The sequence below is a fragment of the Amphiprion ocellaris genome, chromosome 4 (genome assembly GCF_022539595.1).
Source record: "Amphiprion ocellaris isolate individual 3 ecotype Okinawa chromosome 4, ASM2253959v1, whole genome shotgun sequence".
Lineage (NCBI taxonomy): Eukaryota > Metazoa > Chordata > Actinopteri > Pomacentridae > Amphiprion > Amphiprion ocellaris.
In genome coordinates this window covers 13,415,338-13,438,324 of record NC_072769.1, presented here as the reverse complement: position 1 = coordinate 13,438,324, position 22,987 = coordinate 13,415,338, and the positions used below count along the sequence as shown (strand labels likewise).

Genomic DNA, 22,987 nt, shown 5'->3' with positions numbered 1-22,987 from the left:
GTGACTCGGTCATTTCCGGATGTCAGTGGAGTTGATGTTTCACTAAATAGAGTACAGGTGCAGTTAAAATGTTTGGCGTAGGTGTGCACATTAAAGCTGTGTTCTCAGTGGGTGTGCTAACAGTGTGTAGTGACCGTGGGTGCAGCAGAACATGTAATCCGGCCGCTATTTTGACATTCCAGGAATACCTCCCACTGCTCTGCTTGAGCCAGACGCCATCCTCCCCTCAACACACACACAATTCCCTCTTTAAAACTCTAATCTGATTCAGCTCACAAATATTACCGTGGCCGTGTCTCCTGAACCACAACTATCTCCACTTCACAGATCTCAAATTGGTTAAAGCAACCGATTCACTCAGTACAGCAGATGTTAGCTTTACTGTGATCCGAAGTGAACTCTCGGGGTGGTTTGATTGTTTATAAGGCATGAAAAATGATATGTGGCGGTGGAAGCTGGAGAAGCTCCGACTGGATTTTCCATTCATGTTTTGGGAATTTACATAAACCAGCCCAAAAAGGAGGGATAAGGAGACGATGACGTACAGAACTGGAACTGAATATCAACTCCAGTGAATTTCATCGGCTTCCCAGAACTTCATAATAGTTTCCGTAAATTGCAGCTCTTGCTGTGGTGCGCTCCAGAAACCAACAATGGCGAGATTTTGCTTTGCAAATGATTTGTTTATGATTGAAGTTGAACAGTGACAGCAGACACAAATTAAGCGTTTTATATTTTCACAGGTCAAATTTGAAACTCATTTACTGAGCTAAAGTGGAGCATTTGAAAAAAATGTTCAGCTGTAAGGACAGACAATTATTATCAAGATATGTACACTTGTGTGCTACATTTCTGCTGACACACTGCAGTTTTAGTGGTTGTCTGCTCACCTACAAGCTTCAGTTAATGAAGCTGTGCATTTCTTTCATTTAAAATGCTACTTATTATTTATTAATGTATCATTTTTGCTTCTCCTTTGCATTTTTCACCAGATTTATTTGTTCATAAATGTGTTGGTTTCCATAATTTCGATATAAACACCAAAGTAGGAGAAACAAACTAAAATAAAGGAGGCTGGTGGAGCCAAAAAGGGTATAATGTCATAGATTAAATTGAAAATAAAATGATTTGTGTGCTTACGCACAAAGTTATTTAGAATGTTTGTACTTTTAACCTTGTTTTGTGTAAATTTGAGCAACAACCAACCAGGCAACCACCACCTCCACTCCACCCCAAAATAAATCTATCCGAGTCTCATCACTGTGAGAAACAAAACTGTACGTGAACTTTTATACTCGCAACCCCACAGCTACTGAGGACTCCTCACGTGGTAGCGCATGTCCATATTTGCTGTCATGCACACACGTTTTTGTTCTCCCTTTTACAAATTAGAAACAAAACAGTGTGGCTGACTGTGGCTTTTAAGATCAATACACAAACTAATATCAATGTGAAAACTCTTCCAGAATAGATAGAATTCTTTTACTGTCACAGTTTCTTCTGTCTTTCAGTCATTCTACCTCTTGCGTGCGCGCACACAGACGCAGAAGAACCCACACCGGTTTGGGAGGAAGGGATGGGCGGATGGAGGGTGATGGAGCGACACAGTGATACAGCAACATTGTGGCTCCTCCCTCCGGCGGCGCTCACGTCTAATTTCAAACATCACACCACTGCTCTAGCACCGCCCTCCTGTCAGCTGCCTAGAAAATGGTCAGATGTGACTCGAACCCCAAAATATTCTGCCTCGCACTCGTCTTTACGCACAGCTGCTTCATCTGAACCAGTAGCTTTTACGCACGGATCCTGCTGTGTCATCTCTGTCCATACCTGCGCTCACAGCTAATTTCTCTGTAGCTGACAAAACAAGGGGCAAATTAGAAGCAGAGGAAATGTTTGGGATGCGGATGGGACTCACCGGATGGTCCACATGTTGCTGCCTGCTGATGCTGATTCACTGTTTGGCTCAAACAGGTAAAAATGAATTTGATGGCCACTATCGTTCTTTTTTCTACTGCTGCGAAACTGTTTTCTTGTGTGTATGTATTTATAGGTCGTTAAACATATAATTGTCTCACATATTCTGTGCGTCAGTGTTTATGTCTGGTGGTTTGGGGTTTTGGGGCGTTTTCGTGATCCATATTCAAATTTTTCCAGGAAGTCTTGCGCTTGACAAGATTAGTGATAATGGTTTGTCATGCATTAATACTTTTTAAAATCGTACTTAAAACTCTCCAGTAAATTTAGAACTTGTAAAAACTGCAATAGGGGAACATATATGTTACTGATATTGGCGATACTATCACTGTGAGTTTCTATTTCGGCATATAGGAATGGAATTTTACGCACGGGGCTTTGATTGGTGCGTTTCGCTGTACAATGCGACGCAACAGCCAATCGTGTCCGACGGGTCGCCGGCCGGTTTAAGCTTTGAGGTGGGCGGAACAAAGTCAGAAACAGGCGGTTGTCAACGAGAAAGGGAGGAGAGGGCACGCCTGAAGCTCCAGGTCTCCTCCCTGCAGTAAGACTGAGGAAACGAGATGGAGGAAAGTCTGCGTTTGTCTTTTAGCTGCTCAGGCTCATCCAAAATTAATACTCGTGTGTCTCCTCCCTTTGTCAACTCACCTTCTTGACAACAGAACCACACAGTAAGAAAAGTATCTCAGCATGCCAAGGAAATGAGTTTTTAAAACATTTTACTGTGTATGGAGTGAATGAATGAATGAATGAATGAAGATAATGATTAGGTTCAGCACCATTCAGATGTTTTCAGCCCAGATACAAGACAGATGTATCACATTCCACAGTAAGATCACACAGCAAACCAATTTTGGAAACAGAAATTATGACTTAAAGGTATAAAGGAGGTAGAAGCGCCATAGAAAATACTTGATAATGATATGAAACAAGCACAGGAAATAAGAAAGCCAAATGAATCATTTTTCTGGAGTATTAAATGCTCCATATTACACATGTAGGATATAGTCCAAATGACAACTTGATGACTTATGGAGATCAAGTTTTTATAGTGGTAGACCCTGAATGGAACACGTTCAACTTTTGAGCAGGTATTCAGTATTTAAAACCTGTACTGAGTTTCTGACGCCAAAGACCGAGTGCCACTTCTTCAATTGATCATAAATTCAATCAATAATTATTGTTACAAGAGCATGAAGTCTGTGAACCTGACGGCCTTTAAGGCCTCCAATGTGCTGCAGCCTCATTCTGCCAGCTGCTCCAGTAATCCTCCATTAATCTTCACTCTCTTCCAAGAGCTTTTCAGATTAAAACTTGAATTTTTTACCAGTTTATGGTGCTCACTTCCAGTCATCAGATCTCCTAGTGTGTGTGTGCATGTGTGTGTGTGTGTGTGTGTGTGTGTGTGTGTGTGTGTGTGTGTGTGTGTGTGTGTGCCCGCTCCTTTTCCTTTGTTTAAAGATCTGTCTCTGGTTTGTTTAATGCATTCTCTTTGTGTTTACATTCTCCTGAAATGAGGCATCGCTGTGCACTGGGGTAAATACAAGGAAAAAGTTTTTCTTTCCTCAGAGACTAAGCTGCAGTGACTCACCAAGTAAAACACTTTATAGTTTCACTCATCATATATTTAGAAATACCTATGTAGCACGCTGTGTATTTAGAGTAATGACATCAGTCTTGAAGTCAACATCTGTTTGTAGGGGTAAGATAAAGAAAATGTAGTAAAAGCCACAAAGGAAACATTTTGTAGATTGATTCTTCTGTAGATGTTGACCTCATTACTAAGTCTTGCACTTACTGTGAAGACCAAACATCTGAAATTAAGATATTAGAGGCTCTTACTGCGTAGAAATCTAACTTAATTTGGCTGCATTACTGTGCAGCAGCGTTACGTCATCAGTCGATGAATTTATCTCTATAAAGTGCAGCACTGAATCTACACACACTCAGGTTCAAAGCAGAACTGTGTGCTGATGTGATGAACATGCATCCAGGTTATTTATTAACTCCTGGGTGTGTGTTTGAATAAATAAATGCTGCACTGTGTGAAGGTTTTCATTGTGTGTGTGCATGTTGTATATGCGCTTAAAAGAAAGAATGCATTGTTAGTGACGAGGCTTCATGTGAGCATAAGGGAGGATTGTTGTCGTGCAGCGTTGTGATGACTTGTCTAACCCCTTCAGAGCATCTGCCGGTTTCTGCTGTCAGACAAGTCTCAGTTTTTATACATTTGGAACTGAATCCCAGCTGCCTGTTATGCGTTTGAGGAGCTACTCGAATGGCCTTACATGGTGGTGTCAGAACAGTGAAGTCTGCCGGTTGTCAGTTTCACTAAGTGAGTGTAAATAGTATTTGAAAGACGCATTTTCTCTGCAGAAGCAAATGAAACAGTTTCCTGTTGACATCCTGTTAAAATAGGTCGGCTCGTCTGTGGTCTGTGGTCTGTTTGTGATGTTATCATATCACTCAGTCTACAGTGTGAACCCACATCATTACTGTGTGTCTGTAGGTGTTACTTTCAGCAGCACATTTTCATTGTAATGCACAGCTTTTTTATGTCAATTAGTTTGTCAATATCGTCGAGGTAGCTACAGGGTACAAAAATGTGTTTAACAAGAAATTTAAAATTTGGTTTTAAGTATTTTCTTTGACTATGCTTGCTGGCATTGAAAATATGAAGTCGATCTTGAATAAATAATCGGAAATGAGTAAAAAAGCTTCTCTCTTCTTCATTAGGAAAGCAGAACCTGCTCTTTTCTACTCAGAGGAGACTTGCAGTAAAGAATTAAAAGAAACCTCATTTTCCCAAACAGTCTCCTTCAGCAGCTCATGACCCATATGTGGAAATCGTGGGGAAGATTAGCAGCGGAAAATGAAAACATAGTTTACAGTTTCCACCCTCAGACACAAAGTCAGGAGTTTGAAGGTCAGGAAGTGCCACTGTTTGGCCTACTTATATGCTCCTTCTCCAGTCAGTGTAACAAATAGATGATTCCTAAAAAGGGAAGGAGGTGAGAGTTGCTTGAAATTTTGTTGTAAATTTATCAGCGCGTGTCTTCAGGAACAGCTGGAGTCTTCTTTGGAGACTGTAATTCCTGGAGCTGCTGCTGGCTGAGCGCCTGGCCTTACCGCCATATGTGAGTGGTTTCTGTGAAAGGTCTCGAGCTACAGAGGAAGACAGTTTATTTCTCCTTAATTAGAGAAACCCAGAATCAACTTAACATTCTTAAATAAAACACAAAAGAGGAAAGTCAAACTGTCACTTCTGTTTTTCTTCACACAGTATCAGAGAAGCAGGGAGGTTAATCTTGGTGGCGTGCCTGGTGTTGAGAAAGCGTCCTGTCTTTACTTTAACAATCGCTCTGCACAGTCAGACCTGTCCGGCCTATTTTTAAGTGTCATCATTCACTGACACTCTGAAGTTGACAGACTTCCTTGTGTTTGGAGCCTCCGCCTTCTTCTGTGGGTCACTGAGATGATGCTGTTGTGGGGAATGTCACTCTGGGACCAATCGGCAACTGGTGGTGTGATTGTTCAACTCCTCCCATACTATTGTCTTAAAGGGATAGTCTGAGAGTGTCCTCAAGCCTCCATGTCACAGGAGGGCCGAGCAGAGCAAGCAGTGATGGAGGACGAAACACACTCATTCAGGAGTCTGTGCCGGTGTGTGCGTTAGTTTTTGCACATACTCTGAAGTCCATGCCTTCTTAGATTTGACTTCACTTAGGTGTGATCGTCTAAAGGATCAGGACGTCTGAGGACAGAATGAGCCTCGGTTGACCTCTGGTCACAGAGCTTCAAACTGTTACACCTTAAACAGAGTTGTGAAGCTGTTGCCATGACGAAGTCGTACCTGGAATGTGTTGAACTAGTGAGTAACAGAGGTGTGGATTACCTGGTTGCTCCTCCTGAGAAGATGAAACATTTAGGACACAAAACAAATGATAAAGGAGATGATAATTAAAGTACATATTCAGTTTGCTGATGAGTGGAGCTATATGTCAGATTATTTCCTCCATTTCATTTTCTTATACTTATCACTCTCTAATTAGTTTTTTCTTTTCATATCTTGGATAGTTTTGTAAAACATGGACCTGCATGTGTGTTTCATGGTAGAATAAAGGCAGATAAAACTTTTGGGCTTCCTCTGTTCAAATACTTCACATTAAAGTTGCATCACTTCATATCTTGTTCTAACACGAGTCAGAAAGCCACACAGTTTGTGGTTAATTGGATTTAGTAATCTCTGACTTTAGCAATCAGTAAAAAGGTGTGGTTTTCACACTGTCACTTATCTGAACTTCAGTGGCCTTCGATTGTAATTTTTTGTCCACTGTGTAGTTTTCAGTCAAACATTAACCTGGCAAGGATGTCGCTTTTTCTTTTGTGTTGACACAGGCTCATGTTACTACGAAATGCTCACCGTCAGTGAGGTGAAAATTAAGCAGTAAATGGTGATAAGAATAGTCAGAGCCGATGAGGGGACAGTTTGTCCTCGTGTCTCACTGACCTCTGTGATTTTTATCGTTCACAGACGCAGCCTTCGCATGCAGCTCCACTCAGTTTAAGTGTGGAAATGGGAGGTGCATCACCCGCAGGTGGGTCTGCGACGGAGGCGACGACTGTGGTGATGGAACTGATGAACTGCCTGCAACCTGCGGTATGTTACAGGATCACTGAGGGCCACAGATTTAAAAAATGATAACATAAAAATAAAGTCCATTTGAATAGAGCTCCAGAATTCAACTCCTCTCTGTACAAAAAGAAAATATGTACAAGATAAAACAACTCAGGTGGAGCAAATAAAATGGTGTCAGCATAAACAAACAGATACTGCACTGTTCTATCAAGATAATATTATCGCACTTAGACAGGATATTACATAATTTCTAGTGAGAATTCAGGTCTTTTATTGCATGCAAGAAGTAAAGCATCCAGCTGTCACATTTGAGAAGCTGGAACAAGCAAATGTCTGTATTTTATCCAGAAAAAGACAAAAATATTAGAATTATCAGAGTGATTGGTGATTATTTTTCTGTTTAACTCTAGATGTAAATGTGTGTTGTGTACATTAAATTCTCAAACCTTGATCAAACACATAAAGAACCATATTTGACCTGTTGCCCTGCTCATTATCATGATTATCATAAACAGCAGCACAACAGTGAATCAGAAACACATTAGTGAAGCTACCGTAGAACAGTAGTTCCCATGAGTAAATGATTGTTTGATTTTACAACACTGCAATCGCAAATCATATCATAATTAATCAATCCTCTCATTTCTTTCCTCAGCGGCCAAAACCTGCCTGGAGTCAGAGTTTAACTGCGGTGCTCCAATGAACCAGTGTATTCCAGGAAGCTGGCACTGTGACGGCAAAGCTGACTGTGACAACGGCGCTGACGAGAAAAACTGCAGTAAGTGTTGTATCAGAATAACAAGAAACACCTAAAACAAATATCTCAAACAAAAACAGAGTCATTCAAATGGTTCTTCAAGAATTAATTTACTTTAAGTTAGGATAAAATAAAGTATTAAAGTCCATATGGGGAAATTGTCACGCCATTCTATGTAGGCAACCTGACAGAATAAACTGTTACCTCAGTGTGCACTGAGGCATAAATGATTGCAAATAAGCAGATAAAAGAATTGCAGTGCATTGTTGCAGTACTGGCACGAAAAAAATTGTGGTTGTTTACATATATTTATTATCTTATATCAAATTAATATATTTAAATCTGGTATTTAAAGTCAACTATGGGATTCTGACAGCAATTAATCTTCCCTGATATGTTGCTGTCAACGTCACTTTGATCAATTTCTAGCTATATCTAACTCCTTTCTCCTTCTTTTGTCTCACCACAGCTGCTAAGCAGTGCACAAGCGGTGAGTTCCAGTGTGCCAATGGCCAGTGTATTTCCACCGACTTCGTTTGCGACAACGACAACGACTGTTCCGATGGCTCGGACGAGACTTCCTGCCCCAAGCCCACCTGCACCTCTCGGTCCTTCCAGTGCAACAACTCGGTGTGCGTCCCTGCTCTGTGGCGCTGCGATGGAGACAAGGACTGCCTGGATGGGTCCGATGAGTGGCCCGAGAACTGCCCGGGGAAAGAGCCGGAGAAACCGACCCGCTGTGGCATCCACGAGTTCCAATGTGCGAATGGGGAGTGCATTCACAGCAACTGGAGGTGCGACGGAGGCATGGACTGTCAGGATCAATCGGATGAGGTCAACTGCAGTAAGTCAGCCTTCTTAGAGTGTTTTTCTTTGCTATTTTTTTGTTATTCTATTCACTTTATCTTCTTATTTCCTCCTGGTAAATTGTCACTCCCTGCAGCCAGTTCATTCTTGAACATACATCATGTCCAGCTGCTATCCAAAGCCACGTTCACATAACTTAAATCGTCACATCTGACTCAGCATCAACAGGGATTGTTTTCTCGTCCTTCTCTGTCATTTCATTCTTCTTCCCATTTCTCCCTCTCTGTCTCTTTTCAGTGTTTTCATCCATTTATCGTCTTTTTCTAGGTCGTCCTACTTGCAGCCCAGATGAATTTCAGTGTAGGGATGGCACCTGTATCCATGGCAGCCGCCAGTGCGACAAAGAGCCCAACTGCAGGGACCTCAGCGATGAGATTGGCTGTCACATAGGTGACTCCCTCAAAGATTTTATCTAGTTTCACCCACACACTTAGTTGTACAAGGAAGCTGGCATTTTTTTTCTCAAGGTCCGTGGAAAAATCTTCTGTCATTAGGTCACAGTTCAATTTATAATCCTCTGTCCTGCTCCACAGAAAATGTATGTGAAGGCCCAACCAAGTTCAAGTGCCGCAGTGGGGAGTGCATCAGCATGGATAAAGTGTGCAACAAGCAGAGAGACTGCAGGGATTGGTCTGATGAACCTGTGAAAGAGTGCAGTAAGTGAAGTCCTATTTACACATCCTCTACGTCTTCATTGCAACCAACCTGCAGTTTTTTTCCACTGTTTGAAAAGGATGTGCAGCCACACTTGCTCTTCAAAAAAAACCCAACAGCTAAAGCTTAGCTGGATTACTGCTGTGTGAAACCATGTTAGAGCCTGGAAAATATGACCAGAACAGCTAACCAAGCCACCTTGGCTAGCTGGTTTGTGGTTTAAATGAGTGAGTTTCTGGTGGATCTCAGCTAACATTAGGAGTTGGTTGTCATGACTGCCATTTGTTTACACAGACACCAATGAATGTTTGGCTGGAAATGGCGGCTGTTCCCATTACTGCAGTGATCTGAAGATTGGCTACAACTGCTCATGTCCTGCTGGATACATCCTGAAGATGGACAAGAAAACCTGTGAAGGTGAGAATATTGAGACTTTAAATTTAGTCAGTTTTAGAACGAGGTCATGGAGATGTATTTTAAGAAAACAATAGATACTACACTTTTTTAAGTATTCTTCCCAATGTTGCTTTTTCTTACTCTGAATTTTGCCCTTTTCCTGCAGACATTGATGAATGTGCTGAGCCAGACACTTGCAGTCAGATCTGCATCAACCTGCCTGGCAGCTACAAGTGTGACTGTGACACGGGCTTCGAGATCGACCCTGCAACCAAAGCATGCAAGGCTGAATCAGGTAATGTTTGAAAGAAAATCTGTCTCTATTCAACACTTAGTCCTTACAGAGAATTTGCAGGCTGCATGACCTCTTTAGAGTTCTAATCCTGTCTGAAAACTAAGACTGAAGTGTCCTCTTCTGTCTCCTTTAGGAACTGTGCCCACCCTGTACTTCACCAACAGACATGAGGTGAGGAAGATCACAGTGGACCGCAGCGAGTATGTTCGTGTCATCCCTCAGCTGAAACACACAGTGGCTCTAGACATGGATATGCCAAACAAGATGATCTTCTGGTCTGATCTGTCTCTAAAGAAAATCTTCAGGTTAGAAAACTTTTCTGATCTGTGTCTGCCAAGGAGGTTTGTCTGGTTTAATCAAATTCTTACAGTTAGTGCTTCTGCTACACCAGACAGCCAGTATCTGTAACTCTGCACTGATGCCAATGAAGACAAAAAAACATTTTCCCACTTTGAGTGAGAGACTGATTCAGATAAAGCAACATCTGTCTCCAAAGTGAATCTTTCCACTCTTGCCTCCTCCCTGACAGCTCCAAGATGGACGTGGCTGGTAACTCATCTCACCACAGCGTGGTAATTGGCAGTGGAATTGAGGCCCCAGAGGGCATTGCGGTCGACTGGATCCATGGCAACATCTACTGGACTGACAGCGTTTTGAAGACAATCTCCATGGCAACGACTGATGGCAGTAAGAGGAAGACCCTCATCAGAGAAAACTTGCAGAAACCGAGAGGCATCACAGTTGACCCAGTGAATAAGTAAGTGAAAGTTTTTACTGTTGTGTAAGATTTGTGGAAAGTTCTTTTAGTTTGAGATTAAATGGAGCTTTAAGTCTGCAGCGTTTGGTTTGTTTTAATTTGTTTTGCTGTGTCCTCTTTAGCTTCATGTACTGGACAGACTGGGGTGAGGAGGCTAAGATTGAGAAGAGCGGGCTCAACGGAGCGGCTCGCGTTGCCTTGGTAACAGACAACATTGTGTGGCCCAATGGCATAACCTTAGGTAAGCAGAGCCTCATAAATGCATCGGAAACCAATCATTGCCATTTACTAATGAGCATTAAGCCACAATAACTAATTTTTCCTTCCGGACAGACATGGTGAACCAGCGTCTGTACTGGGTGGACACCAAGTTGCACACTCTCTCCAGCATTGATGTAAATGGAGGAACCCGCCACAGTCTCATTTTCAGCGAGGAAACGCTCCCCCATCCATTCTCCCTGGATGTCTTTGAGGTGAGTGATGAAGTTGGTGTATCCTCAGATTAAAATGCAGTGAAGGTTGAGGGGGTTTGTGTCCAGTTAACATAAAATTGTGATTCTTTAATGATAGTTATTTGATAAAATAGCTGCTTATAATAAATACTTTTGGTCAGGAAAGTTAATAGAGTCATAAGGGCAAAGGAAGTTTCTTAACAAACCTTTGTGTAACTTTAAAATTAACCTAATACACTTTACAGCCATATTTCAGTCCAGTCAGTCAGTAATGCAGCTCATGGGTGGTTATCAGACTGGAATGGTTTAAGCTACAAAGCCAGAGCTTTAACTGCTGAGCGTACACTTTATTTTTTTTATAAATTTGCATCAGTGGTGGTAATTCTTAATCAGCCTTCATTGTTAATCTTTATTTGTGTTGGTAGCGAGTTATGACAGAACTAATCAAGCAATACAATGTTGCCAAAGCACATTAGTCACTTTGCAATTCTGTGTTAAACAGGAGAAAGTATTTTGGACAGACGTGAACAGCCAAGCAGTTTTCAGTGCCAACCGCCTGACAGGAAAGGACATCACCACACTGGCAACAGACCTACAGCAGCCAGAAGACATCCTACTGTACCACAACCTCAAGCAGCCAATTGGTAAAGAAACACATCTACATTTGAGCGCTGCTGTTATAAACCGTGAAAGCAGTATCCCTTTTTCTAAAACTTTCTCTTCCCTTGTTTGTTTTTTAGGTACAAACTGGTGCAGGGAGGGTAACAGTATGAATGGAGGCTGTGAGTTTCTGTGCCTTCCTGCCCCTCGGATCAACCAGCACTCTCCTAAGTACACCTGCGCCTGTCCTGACAACAAGATCTTGGGAGCCGACATGAGGAAATGTGTGACAGGTAGATGTCACTTGTATGTATCACTAAAAAAAAAGAAATGGATATTGATTAAATCCTGACATTTACCCCTATATTTTCATTTCCCAGAAGAGCCAGTTGTCCCTTCTGCCAAAAACAAAACTGGTGCACCACTCCCGACGCAAGCTCCTAGCCAGCCTTCTAAAACCAGGCAGCCTGTTACTACAACTACAACTACCACAACCACCACCAAAGAACCCACAACTACCTCAACTACCCAGCCTGCAAGGAGCACACTGAAGCCTGCTGCTAGTGCCCAAGGTACAGGGAGGAGTTCCAGATACATGTGTCAGTTAAATGACAATGAAACACTCAAGGAATTACATAAACAAACATTTTATTCTCTGTACTTTCAGGTAACAGACTGGCAGCCGGGCCTGAAGAAGCCCCTTCATCCCATCCTGTTGCTCTCTACATTGTGGTCCCACTGAGTAAGTTCCGCATTTCATCTCTTCGTGCCTTCAAGGGCTGTTTAATTTCATTTTTACTTCTTCCCCTGATCTCCCCGAATGACCTTCATCTCTTCTCCACAGTGCTCATGTCCTTGCTGGTGTTCGGAGCTGTGTTGCTATGGAGACACTGGCGTCTGAAGAACACCAACACCATCCACTTTGACAACCCCGTCTACCAGAAAACCACCGAGGATGAGGTTCACATCTGCAAGAACAGCTCCGACGGCTACGTTTATCCTCAGGTACCTTCACTCTCAAGTGGCTTATGAGTTAATACTGTCTGTAAAAGTTCACAGTAAGCATGCAGTTATGCAAACTTTGCTTATTCAATGTTACTGTTTCTTACAGAGGCAAATCGTTAGCATGGATGACATGGATATCGCATGACCTGAAGATGAAGAACAATTCTAGCTTTAAAATGAAGTGATTTTCTTTTTCCTGATGGAAACATGAAGTAAAGGCCTTTTTTTTCTACTGCTGCTGGTTAACAAACCCTCTTGCCTTCCCCCAGTGACCTCATTTTGTGGCTTGTGTTTCTGACCTCAGCACTGTGCCGTCCAAATATGCAAAGAGAACTGAAAAAAAATGACTATCTTTGAAACTTCAGTGTGGCAAAATACAAGAAGCCATTTAGTCAGACCACAAAATAGTTTCAGAATGAAGGAATACTGATGGTTTCGTGACTCTTTTGAGGCTGTCTGAAAATCATCTCTTTAAACACCCTTGCTAAAATGCAGATAGTTTGCGACCTGCACATCACCTTAAGGTGCTGTGTATCTAACAGACTTTATGCTCTGCAAGTTCAACATGAAAAGCCTGAGCTTTACTGTCTCATGTGTGCCTTCCAACAACACTCTGGTAGTTTGCTTTGAAAAGTTTATTGGATGAGCATTAAGTAAATGCCTTATTGATCTTTCTAGCTTCATTACATCATATTGTGGCCTTGCAGGACGAACCTGGACACAGAGTAGCACCTTTAATTGACTCCCATATCGGAGACATTTGTCTTGACTATCATCCATTATAGTCTGTTCCAAAAGTTACCGACATTTAATCAGTAGTCTCGTGTTATTAACGTTTTCCTTTTGTGTCCAGTCTCCGTATAAGATGTGTGAGTGTGGAGAGCCACAGATGGTTTACATTGTAAATACAAAAAAGCTGCAGATTTTTCTGAAGTCACCAATGAAGATGATGTGTTTTTGTTAAATGAAGATAATTAAGTAAAAGTGATTGTAGTTGATGACTTATCACTGTAAATAGTTTCTGTACATATTTTTGTAAAACACTCTTCAGTCCACTCTGGTGTTGCCTTTTGTAAATTTTAATCAAGAGATATTGTAAATATGCAATAGATTCTTTTATTTATTTATGGAAATACATGTGAGAAGGTTTTTGATTGTTGTCGACTGACTGTAAATAGAGCACCTGCAATATATTAACATGAAACACAGTGAAGTATTTTGCTCCAGCAGAGCCGGTCTAACCTTTACATTGTGCAGCTGTTATTTAACTTAAGTCAATCAAACCTTCTGGACAGCTGCTCTGATTCCTGCGTGAGTCACTGCTGCAGGGAAGAACTGCATGATGTCCCACTAAGCGCTGAAGAAACTCTCTTTGTTCCTCGTACCATGAAATAATTTATTTTGCTTTCCTTTTTTTGTTCTTCTTGTTGTTATTTGCCTGTTTTTTTTGTTGTTGTTTAGTTTTTTATGGGTTGGGATTGAGGCACATACTGTTGTGCAAAGCATGATGTTCTCCTTCACAGTCGAATGTACGTACAAGTCTTTAAGATTGATGCACAGCAGTCTGCTTGTTAATGCACACAGCTTCGTTCAGTTTTGGTTGTGCTGCTGTTTTTTTAAATAAAAGAAAAACTATTTACCTGCCTCTCTCGCTAATGTCTTCATACTACTATACTATAAAAAAAAATAATTAATGTGCTATTCTCCTACAATGCAATGCAACAAACTACAGATGCTCCACAGGACTGAAACTTGAAGTTTTGCACAGTTTTTAATGGGTCATTCCATCTAAAACCCTCAATGTTTTTTCAGCAATTTCTGCTCAGTCATTTCCAATTGGCCTGAAAATTTTAAAGCATGAAATATGGATATTTATGAAGACAGTTGTGACATTTTAACTGAATATATCAAATATTTTCCTAGATAATTAAAAAAAACATTTCTGTGAAATTAGAAGTGGTCGAGCAAAATACCCTGTGATTTGAGATGGAGTAATCCTTTTAAATGTTTTTTTTTTTAATTCAAAAAGCAAAATGTGTATTCTGTAAACATTCGCATAGCACATGCTGTTCATACATTTTTGTAGCTTTGAACTAAAGTCTTCTGCAGTTCAGTTGTCGTGGTTGATTATAGTAAAACATGAGATTTAAACTGAACATTTTCACAGAGCTCTCCACTGATGAAGCTCATTATTTTAAGACTCCATACACTGGATGTCTGTTTATCATAAGGTTGCCTAGAGACGTTGCCATTACTTTGCCATTAGAGACTTGCCCAGAGAGTGGATGAGCGCTTAACCCTCCTGTTAGTTTGTTTCTGAGGAACAGCAATGAGGTTCTTGGGTCAGTTTGACCTGGGGCATGTTTAATTATCCAAAAGAGTCAGAAACCAAAAAATCCCAATAAACATTGTTTATATCTCATTGTTAACTCATTACTGAGCATTTCAGTCAATATTTATTGCAGTGGTGTTCTTTACCTCTCACAGATCACGGTTCAATGGAGGTAATTTACTCATTTTTCATTTAAAAATGCACGTTTAAGCTTTTTTTAATGTACATTGAAATGACACACATATAAAATACAACAGTTTTACATGACATTGATTTTTTATATTTTTTTTAATATATTTTAAGATTTTTTCTTTTCATGGAGTGATGTTGATAAATGAACATGAGACATCTCTTCTGTTCAGGGTCAAATTGACCTGCTGATTTAAAATCGAGACAAATGAGTCCTGAAGATTTATCTCCAGAGACATTATGGCACAAAATACAGCCCTGCCTGTCTCCGCATCCCACAGACTGGCTGCCGATTTATCCATTGACTTACAGACCCCAGCCAGGGTGAGGACCCTGAAATATGCATGTGAAAGCTTTTTATCCAGCTCCTTCCAATCTCACTCAAAACACGCCTTCCTTCTAGATTAGTTATTTTCAGAATGATTTTCTGTATTGAGTTGGGCATCTCAGAATTGACCATCTTCAGACACATCCTTGGGTGTGTGTGTGTGCATGTGTGTGTGTGCGTGTGTGTGTGTGTGTGTGTGTGTGTGTGTGTGTCATTGGGGTGAAATATGTCTCAGTTGCAAAGAAACAAATAATAATTGACACTTCTGACCCCTTTTAGCCTCCACTTTGACTGTCGGTCAAATTGACCCAAACACTATCTATAAAATATAAATATGCAAGGGGAGGGGGTTACAGTTTCAATTTATATGTTGAATTCATTTATTAAGCCAAGCAGAAGAAGCTTCATCCTGAAAAAATACTTCTAACAATTTCTTTTACATCTTTAAACAGTAAAATAGGTCAATTTGACTCACAGCAAAACAGGAGGGCAAAACTAATCACCCTAATACTCTTCCTCACTTTCCCTTTCCAAAGAGCAGATTAGTTATTGCATGACAGGGAATTTTATGTTCTCAAGCCAACATAAACAAATGCTTTTCATCTCATTTGAATGATCTGCTGGTTTCACCTGCTGGTTTTGTTTGAACAGGAACATACTGAGTATCTACAATGTCTTGACTAATAAATAAACCCTCCCACTCGCTTTCCTCCATTCATTGCAAGGGGATATTTGTTTCAATTATAGGAGCAAATATGAATGTGTACACTGCAATGCTTATTTTTTCTTGACTGTGTTAACCAAAAGGGGAAAGATTATGGTCATTAGTTTGTGATTTTTCCTTTCATTTCTTGAACAAGATGTCGAGAACAGTTTCCTTTAGTTTCCTGATTTCAAAAACCCAGAGTGGAATCTCCTCCTGAACTTTCATTGTGCTTCCCCACAGGATCATGTGACACGAAGCACTGATGGGGAATTTAGAAGAAGATTCAACCAAGAGAGATAGCAGATCATATAAGGGTGACAATGAAAACTGTCTGTGGAGAACAAGATGTCCTGATGCACACATGAAAGCCAACAGCCTGAAAACATCCTCTCATTAATCTAATAAACCTCATACATAATTCATGTCTGATAATGGTTTTTCTCTGTTACGACCGAAGCCCCAGCTGTTCTCAGTCTGCTATAGCACAGAGAGCGGTGAGGTGGGGTCATTGAGGAAGCAGCGGTGTGGCATTAATAGAGAAGTGATTTATCGACAAGATAAACAGAAAAAGGAAGCTGTATTGTTTTCATGAAGTTCAATGTTTCCAAAACAGTAAATGACAGAGCCTTTATAAGGAGCTAGTAGGTCATAAAAATAAAAAACGGATTAAAATCATAACAGTGCTCAGGTGAGGGCTACAGAAACAGGATCTCCATGCAAGAGGTCATGCTGCAGTCGCCTTTTTCTTGTCTCCTGCCTGAGATGATAAGGCTTGCAGAGTCAGTAATTTCTTTTAAATCACTTCTTAAAACCTCAAATTATTATTATTTCTTAAGTCTCTCCACTGACGACCCAGAAATTAGTGCAAAGGAGGGATATTGAGTTTTATTGTGCAAACACATCCATGTTCCCTTTCCTCACTTCATAATGACCCTTATACTTCTGTGTTGCAGCAATAAATCTTACAAAATGAAACAGTGTTTCTTTAAAGCTACAAGCTAACAGCAGCAGCAGATGGACTGTTTGGAAACAATTTTGCAAAGAAACAAATAAATTTGTTTATTTCTGAACATGCAGCTGCTTCTGAAAAACAACGTTAACAAAAGTGCCTGCATGACTGTAGGGCCTTGGGTTGTGAAAACAGTTGACAGCACAGATATAAAGGTGTGATGACGTTGGGGACAGGCCGTGCTCAGGGACACGCTGCACCATCTTTGAAGCCTTGGTATGTTGTCAGTCAGGAACTGGGATCCACATTCCAGCGTAGATGACTCCACACCCAGCAGTATCACATCTGATGGAGGCCAAACGTCACCACTGCTTTTGTGCAATTGCTTCTCCTCCGGTCTGTGTTTAAAGTTTAGATAAATTGGTTGTTTCATTAACTAGTCAGTCAACCTGCATCTACGCTCCTGCTGAAGTATAACACCTTAATATTCCGCCACTATAGCAGCGCCACTGTTGATGCTTTGATACAAATGAGCACCATTGTCTGCTTAATACCTGCGAGACAACAGATAACCCCCCCGAGGCTCCAGTGACAAATGACACCTGTCCCTTGTTATGCTGGCTGTCATCTGTATTCTCTCCCCATCGCACTATTTACATGTTCAATGTCCTCTTATTGGCCAAGTGGCACAAAAAGGGTGGAGTTGCATCTCACACCACTGACTCGTAAGCGAAGGGGAGTGTCTTTGAAAATAGACAGCGGGATGGGAAGGGAGGGGAGGATGGAGGAGAGATATTCCCCTGTCAGGTTACCAAACAGGGCTCCTAGAGTCTCGATGAGAAGGTAACAACAATAGCCTGAGTTGGTCTCTGCTTGACAACCTGAGGGCCAAACATGTTGTTGTGCAGGAGGCAGGATGATGATACTTGTGTTGTAAAGAAGAAAGCTGTTCCTGTTAATGAAGAGCATCTACTGTATCACTGACAGGTGGTAAAAAGTCATGAACTTCTCTGCAGGATGTTCTGCATGAGTTCCAAAACCAGCACTCAAGGCACGTATCAGAGGTAGTTTGGCTAATATCTCTTTCACTCTGATCCACCACGCTGAGATCTCCTGATCTGATCCATCCAGCGATATGAAGTTTCCCACGACAGCATGGTATTTTATTACAGATGATGCTTGGTGAGATGCTAAGATGTTTTGAGAAACTCAGGTGACCTCATCCAAGTTAAAGGTCTGTGAAGAGAAGCTGTTTGAGTTTGATTAAAAGCAGTTGATTTATCAGTACGTGGAAAAATAAACAGTTTAATCAGTTAAAGTGGCTAAAAAAAGGTGTATATTTTATAGCGAATGCCACGTATGTAATGAGTACAAATGATTGATGTTAGCGCACTAAACAAAAGTAAAATCACCACATGCAGATAGTCTTTCTTGACTTTGAAAAAAAAATCGATGGTGAGAAAATAGTTAAACTTAGTCAGCTGCACACAAAAAAGGTTTAGAGCTGTTTAACGTGACAAATTCAATAATCAGGCAGTGCAATCAGGACACAAACTCTCTTTTAACCACTGACTACAAAAGGCCAACTTAAAAAGCAGCTTTATTCAGTGACACAAAGCCTCAAATGAGAAAGATGAATGAACTGTTTGCATGCTGGATGTTGGCTGAAATCTAATCTTGGAGTGAGTTTCTATATAAATGGGTTTCATTAACTGGATGCAGGATATTAGCTTCTGGACAACAAGCTGCCACATTGATGTTTACTCTCTTCTGTTTACTATGATCTCAGTTAATGACATGCAGGTGATTTACGATCTATCAGTCAATAGCAGGGTAGCTTTGTCCAAATTGCCCATCCGTTCTTGCATCCAAAATAGCTTCGTCAAACATTTGTTATTGATTTACAATACAGTTTTTAAGTAAATTTATTTCAGATATTTCACATATATCAGATGTGATTAAACGAAATGTACTCAGTATAATTAAAGGTTTTTATACCTACTGACATAAAAAAGACATCTTAGTTTCACAAACGAGAACTTATAATTTTAAACTTTAATTAATTTTTTGGGTAAGTATTCTTTTTGGCTTGTTTGTTTGTTTGTTTGTTTGTTTGCTTGCTTAACCAGAAGCTTTACAAAACACCAAGGGCCTCTAAAGATAACACATCACTGATCCTCCTCTTGTCGTTTTCTTTTCTTTCTTTTTTTTTTTTACAATGCAATAATAATGTTGCTAGAACTGCTGTGGATCATCTCCAGCTGTCGGCCTTTGGGTTCTTCTGCTTGTTGTTCACTGATAACGTTGTTTCATCTTTTCAGAAAGCCAGGTTTCACAAATTCTTACATCGGAACAGTTGTAATCACAAAATGTTTGCAACTTTATTTACGGCTGTTTATAAATTATTAATTTAATTAAGTTGCCAGTAATATACTGTTGCATGATGATGATTATGCAGACTGAGCTCCCACAGTGCAAATCCAGCTCAACACTCTATCTGTCCCTGGTTCATGTTTATATCCTGAACAAACATGAATTTAATTTCCAAAGGGTCCCATAATAAGATTTTTTTTTTAAAAATGAAGGCATTTGTACACAGTTAGGAAACAATAGTAGAAATCTGCTGTTTGGTGTTCCAGTCAGTGAAATATAGGGCAACTCCACTGGCCCTGCAGACGTCTTGTTTGCATATGTTTATGTTGGACCTCGGCCACTATAGGGGGAGGCAGCTCTAACTGTACTCCTCATTCTCTCCTGTATAATCCAAATCACATGAACCCGTGAGGGAGAGTCAGGCACATGGGCCTATAATACATAGAATGCATGCCGCTGAAGCTCAAGGGGGAAAACAACAATGTTTTCACTAAAGTAAAAATACTCTTCCTGTAGCTGCAGATTGATTTGGGCCGTGAGGTTGACACTTAAAACATTTGTGGACCTTGAGATGGAAAAACAAAACAACACAATTCTGACAAACTGGGAACGTGCTGAAATGTCCCTGCGTGTCAAAGAAAGTGCCTTGTTGCGCTCGTTGATCTGCGACATTGTTACTAAAGGTCACATCCTGTGAGAACACAGTAGGCCTAAGGTGTGGCCGTCCCATTTATGGCACTGATACAGTCACGTTTCATTAAGCAAACAGTGACCAGATAAGGAGACCTGAACCTCTATGGACAGAAGGAGTGGGATGTTGGAGACGGCTGACCTCCATCTGCTCTTGGAGACACACATTCACACGCTCACTCTGGTTTGACTGAGTGTTATTCTAAGTCACTGCCTTCCTACACACAGCTGATAAGAAGCAGAGGCTCAGATCTGGACCATAATACCACACAGAGAGGCCCAGAGGGGTTTATGGCTTAAGAGGTTCATCCAAGCATGTGATCGGTAAATGTTTCTACAACCCTGAAGCCAAAGGCAGCAGGTCAAGTTCGCAGATAAAAGCAGAGCAGAAGTGCACCTTGTAGAGAAGAACAGATTACAAATAAGTTAAGATAATCTGTGTTGCACATCAGTTTTGTGCCTACAGAAGTAGAACTGAGGGAATACTTTGACAAGACCTATTGAACAAGGTTTTATTAATGCGACATTTCTGCCTACATGGTTTTCACTTTTTTCAGTGTATTTACATATCAGTCTTTGTTCTTGGCAACAAGGGGATACTTAGGATCAAAGACAAAATGCAGAAATGCTAAACAAAAACCAACGTTGACATGTTTTAAATCTGCCTTTTGGATTGTCCTTTTGCATCATGCAGCCAGAGGAAGTTTCTAGTGATGTGAAGATCCTTGTCTGGTTTCCTACGTACCAACACTGGTCTACAATGTTTGATGCAGGAGCTGGTCTTTGTGGTGGTGGATGAGCATTTCAGGTCTCCAACTTGCTTTAAAAACTAAGCTCCACTTACATGGTGGATTAATAGATATGGAGCACATCTCACTGTAAGACCAATAAAAAATATTTAATAAGATACATGAAATTCAAACTGTTATTTTTTTGTTTATTTTTCTGCAACTGTATACGTTTTCTTCAGATATTATAGCAATAATGCCATAAGTCAAGGCCGCCACACTTTGGCTTTACAACTTTGACAGATAAATGTCTTTACAAGGCCTTTGACAAGGTACATAAATGTATGTAACAGCCACAATTTCAAATACACAAACTACACCCAAAGGTCAGTAAAAGGTTTTAGTGGGTGAAAAGTGCAGATGTAAAAGGAGATCCAAACCAGGGCAACAGTTGATTTTGTTCATATGTCTGAAATCACTGTTTGCTGTGACCTGTGACAGTTGGATAGTTGTGATTTCATTAAAAAAATCTACACTTTGGTTGACGTTGGTCGACACAGGTTAGAATAACACACACTAATAAATACAAATTATAAAATAAAGAGTTTCAATAGAAATGCTGCCCATAGATAGATAGATAGATAGATAGATAGATAGATAGATAGATAGATAGATAGATAGATAGATAGATAGATAGATAGATAGATAGATAGATAGATAGATAGGTAGGTAGGTAGGTAGGTAGACAGATAGATAGATAGACAGACAGACAGACAGACAGACAGACAGACAGACAGACAGACAGACAGACAGACAGACAGACAGACAGACAGATAGATAGATAGATAGATAGATAGATAGATAGATAGATAGATAGATAGATAGATAGATAGATAGATAGATAGATAGATAGATAGATAGATAGATAGATAGATAGATAGATAGCAATCTGAACTTCACTGCAGTAAAAATAGGTATCTGAGCACTTTCAGGCTTCCAAGGAAAAAATCTGTCTCAGGCCAAACAACATATAATTATTGCTGCTTCATCAATAAATGAGCTGAAGGACTGCACAATGTTTGCAGTGATTAGTCAGTGTAATGTAGACAAAAATTTGCAGCATGTTGTATTAAATTATGATTGGTTAGACTAAAATCTGTTTATATGGCTGGAAAAGTTCAAAAATAAATTCATCCAACCATCTGTACTGATCTAATTTAAGGACTTTAATGAGATTTTAATGGAATTATTGATGACCAAATGACATAAAAGCTAATTTACAAAACCTAATTTACTAATTGTCTCTACTCTTTTAAGTACTGAGGGACAGTGGGATGACTGTCATGAGATTTGGTCATATATATATGTGGTAAACTGCCAGCACTTGTGCTGTTTTGCATGTTTTTACATAAGTAATAAAGTTCATTGCACAGTGTAGAGCAAAATTATGGAGCAATAAGATGACAGTTTAGAAATAAAAAGTGTGTAATTGTCAATATATAGTAAAAAAATAATATGTTGAAGTGTGACTTATTAAAACCATTGCTTAGTGCTTTAAAGATCTCTTAGAAATGTGTAAGATCACAGTACAAAGTAGTTTATAGAGAAGCCAAACTTTATTTATGATGTACACCAATATGAAATATGAAATGCAAACTAAAGCCAGAGGTTAGGCCAGGAGTGTCAAACTCATTTTAGTTCAGCCACATTCAGCGCAATTTCATCTCAAGTGGGTTAGACCAGTAAAATCATAACATAATAACCAATAAATAATGACAATTCCAACATTTTCCCTTTGTTTCAATGCAAAAAAGTACATTCTGACAATGTTCACATTTAATGAACTATCTTTTTACAAAACATTATGAACAACCTGAAATTTCTTAAGCAAAATGAGTGAAATTTCAACAATATTAAGGCTCAGTTTATAATTTGTGTATCACAACTTACAGATCACAGTGTCTACAAAGGCACAAAACATCTAGTCACAGGTATCTGGGGCTGAACAATATAGTATTTTACATTATTTTAAATTCCCATTCATTTCCACATCCGTATAGTAATCCAGATACACTACACTGCACAAATTAAAGTGGTAACTATTAAGGAAGAAGGTTAAATTATCCGCCTGCTTTGGAAATGTAGAAGATTTATACATTTAAAAAAATGCAGAAAAGTTGTGGCATGGCATGAACAATAGGGTTTCACCAAACCAAACTCAGTCATACTGAAGCAGCTCACTCACATCACATTCCACAATGTTCGATGTCTTTAAATATTTTCACAGTAAGGA

At 40.0% G+C, this 22,987-nt stretch overlaps 1 protein-coding gene across 1 annotated transcript; it reads left to right on the top strand.

The window, feature by feature from the left end:
- The first annotated feature begins 1,686 nt into the window (after positions 1-1,686).
- ldlrb (low density lipoprotein receptor b) lies at positions 1,687-14,036 on the top strand. The gene is made up of 18 exons (XM_023272763.3): positions 1,687-1,974; positions 6,512-6,637; positions 7,272-7,394; positions 7,843-8,217; positions 8,508-8,630; positions 8,774-8,896; positions 9,189-9,311; positions 9,457-9,585; positions 9,719-9,890; positions 10,115-10,342; positions 10,465-10,583; positions 10,676-10,815; positions 11,297-11,438; positions 11,535-11,687; positions 11,775-11,966; positions 12,062-12,136; positions 12,239-12,399; positions 12,506-14,036. The coding sequence occupies exons 1-18, from the start codon at positions 1,893-1,895 to the stop codon at positions 12,542-12,544; spliced, it is 2,625 nt and encodes an 874-aa protein (XP_023128531.2). The 5' UTR covers positions 1,687-1,892; the 3' UTR covers positions 12,545-14,036.
- Positions 14,037-22,987: the final 8,951 nt, after the last annotated feature.